The sequence below is a fragment of the Carlito syrichta genome, unplaced genomic scaffold (assembly GCF_000164805.1).
Source record: "Carlito syrichta isolate Samal-C Ts95f unplaced genomic scaffold, Tarsius_syrichta-2.0.1 Scaffold65441, whole genome shotgun sequence".
Classification (NCBI taxonomy): domain Eukaryota; kingdom Metazoa; phylum Chordata; class Mammalia; order Primates; family Tarsiidae; genus Carlito; species Carlito syrichta.
Window position 1 is genome coordinate 705,046 of NW_007009537.1, and position 12,182 is coordinate 717,227.

A 12,182-nucleotide genomic window follows, 5' to 3' on the forward strand; every position below is an offset into this window, starting at 1 on the left:
AGGTTGGAAGGAGAAGGCAGGAAAAGGCAGGTAAAGCTAAAACCAGGATGAAGAGGAATTATCCAAGTGGACGTGGGTGGGGAAGGCAGAGAGATTGTTCAGGGCAGAGAGAATGTGGTGCAGTTAAGGAATTCATATGTGGTAAGTTTAGTAAAGGATGAAGCTAGATTGCACAGGACCTTAAAACCTTGTATAAAAGGACAAAACATAAGAAAATATTGAAGGGTTTTATGTATTAGAATGCTACAGTCACCTTCATTTTTAAGAGATCACTGACTACAGGATAGAAAATGAATCGGAGGGAAGTTCTGTGTCTGAAGTCAGAGTGACCTGTGGAGACAGGTTTACACTAATTCAGGAGAAGATGGTAGTGGCCTGGAGCACATCAGGGATCATTGGAATAGAAAGAAGTGGAGGAATTGGCGAGTTTGTAGAAGGTGGAATGCATGACCTTGATTGTAACTAGGAGGTGGTTAAAGTCAGGATCTTGATAAAGGAGTTTGATGGCATCACTTAGAGAAGCCATTATTGTAGTACATTTTGATTTTCTGTCCTTTTCTTTCCAACCACTCACTGAGGGGTCATGATGATAAACCTTGAGAGTTGGTTTGCTTCCCTCCCCTCTTCTCAGTCTTATAAAATCACTTGTCAGTCTGCAGTATCACTTTGTTCCTTTACCAGCAACTCTCTTGTGCTCTCTGACACCCAAATTCCTAACATTCCTCTGTTATTATAGCATTTTGCTCTCAATCAACTGCAAAAGATAGGGAATAATCTGATAAAGGAATCCTGCATTGAAATGTTTACTCAGACACTGGTCCTCTCACTAGCTATTTGCATCTTAATAGAACAGTAGTGCTTGAGACTTAATAGACTTTATCAATTAATCTCTAGTGATGAAATTCCAATCACCATCCACACAAGTAGAAAAAATATTGAAAGAAAATATAGAAGCATTTCTGGTACCCCTTGGATCACACTGGTTTTTGGCTGATTATCCCAATCTGGAAGGCAAAGCAGGCCCACAGAGAAATCAAAGAAATGTGAACAAACCCTGAGTTCCCAGAAAGATTTACTAAATCACAATTTGATAAGCATTAGCTCAGCTGGGGTCACCTGAGTTTCCTAGAAGGTTGACCAGCAACAGTCACTGGCCATACATTTAAGGTAGAAAGTTAAATGCTTTCAAAATAATGAATTTTCTCACTCCAAAATGCAGCCACTTTTTAATTCATCATAGTCTTGTAGCAAGATTACTGATTATGAAGTCCTGAAATGAATAGCCAGGACTGGAGAACGTGTTGGGATCAGTATTTATTTTAATGATTTAGGGATTATTGGCCATTCATTTTCAACTATTTGTAATTGAAGTCATGAAATAATGGAAGTTATCAGAGAAATGCCTCATTCACCCTTGTATAATTTGAACATACTGAAATGGCACATGTAGACTCATAAATCGTTCATGTGCACAAAGGGGTAATATATCACACCAGCCCTCGTTCACTCAGTGTTGGGGGAGAAAAGGCATAGAAATATGAGTTATGGCTTATGACATGGAAGCCCATATCTTCACATCTTACATTTCCAGGAGGCTGTTTTTTAATATAACCTTCATATTATTTATACTAGCTGGTCGTTCATGATAAAAGATACTTTTATCATGAAGCTTTTTATCAAGGTTTTTTGTTATTTATTTATCAAAACATTCACAAGTGTTTCTGACAAAGTCACCTTCAGGGAGTCAAACACTTCATTGTCCTGGGTTTGGAACAGTAGGCCCTGTTGTCAGCACAGTCTGTGTTAAATTAGATGTATAGTCTTTAATACATGAGTCAGAAGTGACAAACATGTTGCAATTATGTTGACTTGCCTATTTGTGGGGGTAGTTTGATGTTTAAAACAAAAACACTATAACTTTCTCCTTCTTATTAAATCTGTAATAAGAAATTTAGCTATTATTTTCAGCCATCACAGAGTGCAGATATTGTTTTATAAAGACAGACAGCTAGCAGGGCTCGGTTGGCTCAGCCTGTAATCCCGCGCTTTAGGAGCCTGAGGTGAGTGAATTGCCTGAGCCTGCGGGTTCAAGACCCACCTGGACAACTTGGCGAGACCTCATCTCCACAATAAATCAAAAATTAGCCGGGTGTGGTAGCACACACCTGTAGTTCCAGCTACTTGGAAGGCTGAGGCGGAAGGATGGCCGGAGCCCAGCAGGTCGAGCCTGTGGTGGCCGGAAGCGGCCACTGCACTCCAGTCTGGGTGACAGAATGAGACTCCAACTCAAAAAAAAAAAAAAAAGGCAGACATCTGCTTTAAAGCATTCGTTTTCTAGAACAAATTTTACCTTTTGCTATTAAAACTATTTTTTACTCCAAGTTTAAATTTGTGTGCCGATTAAAATCTCAATCCACTGGGATTGATACTACACACTATGTGAGTTTGTATTCTAGGATTTTTTTGTTTTAAGGGAATATTCATAAAATTTCACACATGCCTATCAGTTAAATACTCATGAAAAATTATCTATGTTATATGGTTTATATTTAGGTTTAATTCCAGGTATTTGTATTCTCCATTTTGTTTTCAAGATCTTCTAAATTTTTGGTACTCAGTGTGGGACCAGTACACTGAACCAGTATTGTCAACATCTCTTGGAAGCCTGTTAGAAATGTAACTTCCCAGGTCCCACTCTGCAGCCCACTCCACCAATCCCCGCTACACAATCAGAAATTGCATTTTCACAAGCTCACTAAATAATATGCTAACACTTTAAAGTTTGAAAAGCACTGTTTCTGATTGTTGATAGACAGTAGATGATATTTTGAAGGAGACAAGAATCATTAATAAATCTGAACAGGTTACTTGGGCAGTTAATAATAATAACATTGTATTAACTAGCATTTTTTTAGTACTTCACAGATTCCAGACATCATGCCAGTTTGGTGCTTTTTACATATGTTATCTCATCTGGGCAAAAGAAAAGAGAAGCTTATTTTTCTGAAGATGAAGAAGTGAGCTGTTAAATAGGGAAATTCAGGATTGTTCTAGTTATTTATTGCAGCCTAGAGAAAAGGGCTAAGTATGGAGTGGAAGTGTTCAGATTCAAACAGTTAGAGCTTACAGGTGTAAGGAGTTTAAACTAGACCAGAGAGAAGGAAGACAGGAATGTCCAGGAAAAAAAAAATTACAGTAATAGATTCAGTCAACTAGGGAAGAGTTATTTGAAAGTGACATAATCAAAATGCTGGTAGCACGTTATGATTTTCACTCATCTTCTCACTTTATAACAAAGGTTAAAAAACTGTTTCATGTTCACTTTATTTATAAATATTTATGTAAGTGGTATTATATAATTGTATGTTACTTTGCATGGATCCAAGTCATTGCAATGAATAATTCTTACAACCTTACTATTGGCAGAGGAGTGGGTCTTTTAAAATCTGCATTTATGAGTGTTAATTTTTTTCTTAAATGAACAGGCTTAAGTATAAGAACTGATATAGAAGAATGTAAGTATGTTTGTGAATGAGAGGATTTACAAATTTGATTATGACCTAAGCAGACCACAATAGCTGATAAGACAGACTACAACCAACTAGTCTATTAACAGAATTACTATCACTGGTATGTTTCATAGAATTCTTTTTTAATGACACCCAAAACTTATTCTTGAATGAAGAGTTTCAAAGGATAAAGTTTCTGGAAATATGAGAGAAATAATAGGGCTCTCATTTGCTTTAGTTTTTAGGGACTCAGATCAATCTTATTCTAGTATGAACAACTTTGTTATCTCACAGTTTCTGTAGGTCAGGAGTCCAGGTTTGGCTTAGCTCAAGGACCTCTGGCTCAAGAACTTTCGTGCAGTCAAACTGTTGGCTTGGGTTGTGGTCTCATCTGAGGCTCTGTCAGCTTGGATTCATTTATGTGGCTATTGGCTTATTGGGTTCTTCATCACCTGGGCCTTCCAAAGGGTTGCCTTATGACATGACAGCTAGTTTCCCACCAGGCAAACAATCCAAGATTGCTCAAAGGAAGAAAAAGTAAGCCCAAGATGGAAGCCATGGCCTTTTTATAACCTAATCCTGGAAGTGACATTCTATTTTTCTGCGGTATTCTATTCATTAGAAACATATCAGTAAGTCCAGTCATTCTAAGGGGGAGAGGATCACACAAGAATGTGAATATCAGCAAGTAGGGATCACTGGACACTGACCACATTTTTTCCCTTTCCTCTTGATTTTGTATTTTCTAACTTGTCAATTTTGTACATGTTACTTGTGTAATAAGGAAATAAAAATGTTAAAGGCAATAAAAGTAAAGAGAATATTTTCATATATCAGAAATATTGATTAGAAAAGTCTCTTCTCTTTGGAGCTTTCTTAGTAAGACAATTGAATTGACTGAAGACAGGATTTATTAATGACCTTCCTGGCCACATATTAGATCATGTCATGAATCCAAGTCTGAGATCATTATCCTAATAGGGTTTTGTGTAGTTTGAAAATTGTTCACACTGAAAGATTGAAATAGCAAAACCCCTTGATGGTAATATGAATATATCAATCTTTCTCAGTTGCCTGACAGTCTCCTTCTTGCACTGTTCTTGATAGTATGCTTGAGAGTTCCAACCGGCTTGATGAAGAACACAGGCTGATCGCCAGGTATGCGGCAAGACTGGCAGCAGAATCCTCCTCGTCTGTAAGTAGTTTGAGTGAAAAGATTCATCTGTTGGCCTCTGGGATCTTTGAATTTAATATGCTGTTTTCATTCTCATCATTATAGCTGGTGCCAATTACCAGGACAGATTTTTTATTGTTCATGTGTGTGTTGCTATGCTTGTGCTATCTTGGTGGTAAACTTTCAGTTTAAAAATGGCAGGCTTGAGGAACGAAACCATTCACGGTAGTATGGCTCTGCAGTCAAGCTGGAAACTCCAAAACCCCCTTGCTCAGTGTCAACCTCACATGAGGACCTGAGGAAGGGGGCAGAGACTGGTTGCGATTTCCTTAATGGGCTTAAGGCAGGTACATTTAGTGAAAACACTAGCTTTAAAGTACTTTAGTTGCAAATAACACTTAAAATATACCAGGAGAGACAATAGAGCCGATGTCTTTCTCCATTTGCTTCTGTCTCTGAGACAAAATAACAGTCAATTTGACACCTTTGTTCAGAACTCATCTGTGCTGAACCAAAGGTGAGTTGCAACTGAGCATTGCAGAGGACAATAAGTGACAAGGGTGCAAGAGAGGAAGCTGTCGCCTGCCCCTCTCACATCAGATGCTCAGCTGCCAGAGCCCTTCATGCTGAGCACTTAGCTCATGATCCCGGATAGGAGTTGTATAATGACCCACTCATTAGCCCTGGCACTTATTATCTGCAACATCAGTGGCTATAGCATTGTTAGAAACTATCATGAGCAAGATTTAAGGGATACAAGGCAGCCTAAAAGTGTATTGTGTGGCCCCAAAATCAGACACGGTAAAACAAAGATATAATAGGAATATATGAAGTCTACAATTACATTTTTTTAAATGTGTGGGAAAAAAATGTTTCACCTGTAGTTCCAGCTACTTGGAATACTGAGGCGGAAGCATCTCCTTAGTCCAGCAGGTTGAGGCTGCGGTGGCTGTGAGTGTGCCACTGTACTCCAGCCTGGGCAATAAAGTGAGAATCCAACTCAAAAATAATAATAATTTAAGTCAACTGAGAGTACGGGAGAACTAGATTTAGGGCATGCAGCCCCTTTGGGAGTCACTTAAAAGGAAAGTCAAAACAAGGTTTGTGGGAAAACCTTATTTCCAAGTGTTCCTGCTTTTAGGCATATACCTCTGTAAACAGAGGGTAGGATGAAGATATGGGATTAGCAAAGTGCACTTTTGAGCCTGTGTCCCAGCTGTCCATGACTCCATGAAGAGCACTACTTCTTTGAGTTCAGTCTCCTCATCTGTGAGTAGACAATTATAATTATAATATATATATATATATATATATATATATACACACACACATATATATATCAGTGCTGCCTGTTATTAGAGTTCAGAGAGATAATAAAATGTATAAAAGTGCTACATAAACCTGCAGTCCCAAAATGGTAGCCTGCAGACCAAATTTGTCCCACAGAAATGTTTTGTGGAGTCCCATGTTATTTTCAATTCTTTATCAGATGTCAGTATTTATAAATCAGGTGGTTTTTCTTAACTGGATTTTTTGCTTATCTTAAAAAAACTGACAAGACCAGATACATGTTCCTCATAACAAAAAGCAGCGGGAGAGAGGCACTCGTCTGCCTGCTTTGGACAGGGTAGGCATTCAACACTTTGCCACAATCCCTTACCTTGGCCCTTTATTTGGGTTGCCTCCCTGATCCCTTTCAACATTTGTGTTAGTGATCCCCAGTAAACTGTTAAATCTCTATGCATATGGTTTTATTTCTATGGGCACTAACTTTTCCAGACTCATTCCATTTCTCTTGTGAGAATATTAGTAATGTGTGTTCCTTGCCTACTTGTATCATATATAACTTTTGCAAATCCATCATACGAAAAATACCATCCACACATTAGTGTTAATTCCTTTGGAAATCTCTTCCTAATCAAAAATCAGAACTGTATGGTTAACTAAATAAATCATAATTAGTAAGATGAAAGGCAATGGGTCATTTACTTGGGTCCATTTCTATCTGGATAATTCTTGATAAGTTAATATAAAGAGCAAAGTAATGATTAAAGTCCACTACAGGCTCAAGTAAGTTTCTACCCTTTGTCAATATGTAAAATATATGCAAGAAAAAAAAACTTATGTAGTGAAATAATAAGAAAAACCTGGATCACAGGTCAAAACTGCCATATGCCAGACTTAGCTACAGAAAACTATGTAGGACTGAGATACCACCTAACTCCAGTCAGAACGGCCATGATCAATAACTCAAAAATAACAGATGCTGGAGAGGATGTGGTGAAGAGGGAACACTACTACATTGTTGGTGGGAGTGGAAATCAGTGTGGCGAGTCCTAAAAGCTCTAAAAATCAACCTTCCATATGACCCCGCAATCCTCCTACTGGGAATATACCCTGAAGAACTCAAATCACTCTATACAAAAGATACCTGCACACGTATGTTTATCACAGCATTGTTCACGATAGCAAGATCATGGAACCAACCATGCTGTCCATAGCCAGGCTCGGTGGCTCAGCCTGTAATCCCGCGCCTTTGGGAGGCTGAAGTGAGTGGATTGCCTGAGCCTGCGGGTTCGAGACCCGCCTGGGCAACTTGCCAAGACCTCGTCTCTACAATAAATCAAAAAATCAGCTGGGCGTGATAGCACACACCTGTAATTCCGGCTACTTGGAAGGCTGAGGTGGAAGGATCATCGGAGCCCAGTAGGTCGAGGCTGCAGGGGCCAGGAGCGGCCACTGCACTCCAGTCTAGGCGATAGAGTGAGACTCCAACTCAAAAAAAAAAAATGTGGTACATATATACAATGGAATATTATGCAGCCATAAAAAAGAACAAAATCATGAATTTCACAGCAACCTGGATGGAACTGGAATTTACAATACTGAGTGATCTCTCACAGAAACAAAGATCTGAATATCACATGTACTCACTCATAAGTGGACCTTGAACAACTATCCTAATACTATAAGAAAAGGATTGCCAGTGGCGGGAAACTATGGGAAACACAGGAAGGGGAAGGGAGGTGGGATTAACAATAGTCAATATCTGTCTGGGGATGGGGGGGGCACACCTCCTCAACAAGTGTACCTGCACAATACATATTTGTATACCTAACCCTTAACTGTATCCCACAATTTTAAAATAAAAAATATGCTAATAAAAAAAAGAAAACTATGTAGGATATAAGATGTAGGATCCCAAAATCACTCATTAGCAGCACAAATCATTTCTTTGCTAAAAATCAATGTGAATTAAAAATCATGGAACAGCTTTATGAAAACCAGAGCTTTACCAAACCTAACCTTTCCTACAGTTAAGTTTCTGGACATTAAAAAGCAAGATGAGGCCAGGCTCGGTGGCTCAGCCCGTAATCCTGTGCTTTGGGAGGCTGAGGTGAGTGAATTGCCTGATCCCGTGGGTTCGAGACCCGCCTGGGCAACTTGGCGAGATCTCATCTCTACCATGAATCAAAAATTAGCCGGGTGTGGTAGCATGCACCTGTAGTTCCAGCTACTTGGAAGGCTGAGGCGGAAGGATCGCCAGAGACCAGCAGGTTGAGGCTGTGGTGGCTGGGAGCAGCCACTGCACTCCAGTCGAGGCAACTGAGTGAGACTCCAACTCAAAAAAATAAAAATAAAAAAATAAAAAGCAGGATGAGTTTCTCCATATTTTGGGGCCCAGGCAACAGGAACCATTTCTAAAAGCTTCACATTCTTTGGTAGAAAGATTAGTTGTGATTTTTAAAAATTTGTTTAAAACAATAAAAATTGGCTTGAAAGAATTTCTATAATGTACTGTAGAGCAAAGAAAGCAAGACACAGACACTAGTGTATATAATCTGACTCCATTTTTATGAAGTAATGCCAAATAAACACTCTGCTAAATACATATATATGAATACAGACATATATAAATATAGTAAGATGTGATTTATGAAACATGTGAGTTTGTGAGAATAGAAAAAGCTATGACTGCATATATGCCCAATGTTAAAGCTGATTGCATGACTGAGAATGATTGGCTGTGTGGTGTGAAGGTAGAAGAAATATATATATGTGTGTACATATATATGTATGTGTGTATATATAGAGAGATGAAAAAATATACATATATGAATCCATCTATGTAAAATTACATATGCAAACAAAGAAATGTGTTAAAGCTTATAGACCAAAAGAATCAAAAAAGTAAATCATATTAACTATGATTTTACAACTATGAAATTTTTAATTGCACATTACAGTAATTGAACAGAAATTCTAGAGAAAAAGTTATCTCTAAAGTAAAACATAGTTTAAACCCACCTATGTTGAGACAATAGTTGCAATGGAGATAGCATGACAAGAATGAAATAATTTTCCGAAGACTTCAAGTCAGAAAGCTGAAAAACATCTTCCCTACATCTTATGTATTTTCCTACCCATGAATTCTATTCTGCTTTCCATTGCGTATATGTTCTCCAGATCCACAGAAACATTAGCCCGTGGGAGAGGAATGCCGATTTCATTTTATGTATTTGTTTTTTCTGTTTTGAAGGAAGTCATTTCTTCTTCCTTGTCTGCATGTCTCGAGACTCCTGTCTTCCCAAATACAAAGGTTCACAGTCCCAATATTAAATTGTGTAAACAAATGTTTTACAGCAGCCAACTCAACAGAGAACTGCGCCTGACATCTCCTTCACCATTGATGCAAATAAGCAACAGAGACAGCTGATTGCAGAACTAGAGAACAAGAACAGGTAAGGCTTTGTAGACATGCTGGTGTGTTTGACCAATGCGTGCATTCATTGATAACCTATAGTTGTGCTTTAGGAACTCTTGGCTTTTTACCCTGTGTGCATATTTAAGGGAAGACATTTACAGTTAGTGATGCTGGCTTATGAAAAGCTGGTCTTTAGAGCTATAGAACTTCAGCAGCTTCATGAGAAAACTGTGTGTGTGTGTGTGTGTGTGTGTGTGTGTGTGTGTGTGTGTGTGTGTGTGTGTAAACGCACGCACACAGTTCTGAGATGTCAGCATAATTAGTGTGGTCCCTCTAGACAGTCTCATTTCTCTTTCTCTAACACACTTATTTTTGTTCAGGAGTTGTCTAGTGTAGAAGGGCCCTCCGGGGTGCTTTGTAGACATGCTGGTGTATGTCTAGAAAGTGTCTCTAGTACTGTCTAGTGGTAGGATGGTCACCAGGGAGGATCCCTGGAAGGACCCTAGGCTAAAGAGGCATCTGGAAAGACACCACCATGATCCAGGTGTCCAAACCAAACTTCTCCACCTGCTCCCATCAGCAGGTCCTTCCTCTGTTCAACTCAGATTGTCTCACAGTCTACCTCTACAGCATTCACTCCTAAAACTGTCCACTCCATATCTACCACAACTCAATTCAACCTGTCCTTTTTAAACACAAAATCATATTATGTCATTCCCTGGTCTCAACCCTCTGATGATTTCCCACTGCATTTTCTTTAAAGCCTACTCTTATCATAGCCTACAGGGTCTTACTGGACCTGATTCCTGCCTACCTTTCCAATCTCAGCTCAACTCACTCATCATATCCCAACCTCATGCCACATCCCCTATCTTACAGCCTTTGCATTAATTGTTCTTTTGTTCTAAAAAGTTTTTCCTCTGAGACTCTGCATGGATGATTCCTTCTCAATATTCAAGTTTTGGCTCAAATATCACCTTCTAAAAGACCCTATCTAATCCTCTACCCCAGCAACCACTCCCTAGTATATCCCGTGTATGTGTGTGTGTGTGTGTGTGTGTGTGTGTGTGTGTGTGTGTGTGTGTGTGTGTGTGTGTAAAACTTATCACAATCTGAAATAACCCTATGGTCTGTCTTCCCTGACTGAAATTAAATGAGGACCAGGTTCAGTGACTCATCCTGTAATCCCAGCACTTTAGGAGGCCGAGGCGAGTGGATTGCCTGAGCCCACGGGTTCAAGCTCCACCTGGGCAACTTGGCAAGACCTCATCTCTACAATAAATCAAAAATTAGCCAGGCATGGTAGCACTTGCCTGTTGTTCTGGCTACTTGGAAGGCTGAGGCAGAAGGATCGCCGGAGCCCAGCAGGTCAAGGCTGTGGTGGCCAGGAGCATGCCACTGTACTCCAGTCTGGAAGACAGAGTGAGATTCCAACTCAACTCAAAAAAAAAAAAAAGAGGGCCAGGCGCAGTGACTTAAACCTGTAATCCCATTACTTTGGGAAGCCAAGGCAAGGGGATTGCCTGAGCCCACAAATTCAAGAACAGCCTGGGCAACTTGCAAGACGTCATCTCTACAATAAATCAAAAAATTAGCCGGGTGTGGTAGTGTGTGTCTGTAGTTCTGGCTACTTGGAAGGCTTAGACAGAAGGATTGCCTGAGCCTAGCAGGTCAACGCTGGAGTGGCCATGAGCTTGCCACTGTACTCCAGCCTAGGTGATGGAATGAGACTCCAACTCAAAATAAAAAAATAAAAATAAATGAGAACAGAGGGCATGGCAAATGGCCCTGGGACCCAGAACCATGCCTGACATGTTCTGAAGTTCAGTAAATACATATTGAGTGAGAAAACACTGAATAGCTGAGTTGAATCTCAAACTCAATACTGACTAAGCCCAGCATAGGAACAACTTATACATTCTATATTTCTTAGCACAGCACCAAAATGTTTTCATGTTTAATCTCATTCTTAAATGCTGATGTGACATCTGAGGTCAAATTGACAGAGTAAAGGAGGAGGTTGTGATAATGACTTCATGCCTGTAAAGTTTGACCTCAAAATTTGAGATAAATGATCAAAGTCTTCCTTGGAGCTCTATGGAAAAAAAATATAAAGGAAGGTGCAAGTTCTGTTGGCACATTTTCATATTTTTTTCTAGTAAAAAAAAAAAAACTTTTGGCTTAATTGTCTTAGGACCTGGCTGTCATCATTAGGAAACCACAAATTAGAATAGAAATAGTTTCATAAAAATGACACCACAACTCCGTCGCCTTTGAAACTATTCCTCTACTCTGACCCTGAAGGAGTTGTGCTCACATCAGAGCTGGAATATAAAAAGTATTTGCCACATGTGATTCCTCTCAATTTATCAAAAAATAACGAGGCAAAAATTAAGAAGGGAGAGAGTAGAAGCATAGTGAAGAATTGGAAAAATTAGCCATACCAATTTGAATTTGTTCAGCATAGTTGCAAGTCTGCAAAATTAGCCTGTATTCTATTTTTATAACTTTATTATAGCCACTATGTGCAAATAATTGTGCAAAGTCAGAAAAGGCATTGAGATAAGGAAACCAAGGTTTCAAATTTAAGCAAAGGCACTTGAAACTCCATAGCAGAAACAACCCAAAGAAAGGGAAAACGTCGTTGGGGACGCAGGACCGAGAGGAGACAGCGAGGCATTGGAGATCCTATATGAGCTGAGCTAGTCAGCCCAAGGGCCAGAAGTGAGCAGTGTAAAAGAGCCACTTTGGACCCTCAGGTCTGGGGAATGGCGTGTGAGTACTAATGGAGAAT

At 39.4% G+C, this 12,182-nt stretch overlaps 1 protein-coding gene across 9 annotated transcripts in view; it reads left to right on the top strand.

Annotated features, from left to right (window-relative positions):
* The window catches only part of DTNA (dystrobrevin alpha), a 300,965-nt gene that overhangs the window by 248,035 nt on the left and 40,748 nt on the right, over positions 1–12,182 (top strand). For all 9 annotated transcript variants that reach the window (XM_021708883.1, XM_008051371.2, XM_008051378.1 and 6 more), the window contains 2 exons: positions 4,617–4,704; positions 9,328–9,425. In XM_021708883.1, the coding sequence (XP_021564558.1) occupies positions 4,617–4,704; positions 9,328–9,425 (186 nt within the window). The remainder of the gene's footprint in view (positions 1–4,616; positions 4,705–9,327; positions 9,426–12,182) is intronic.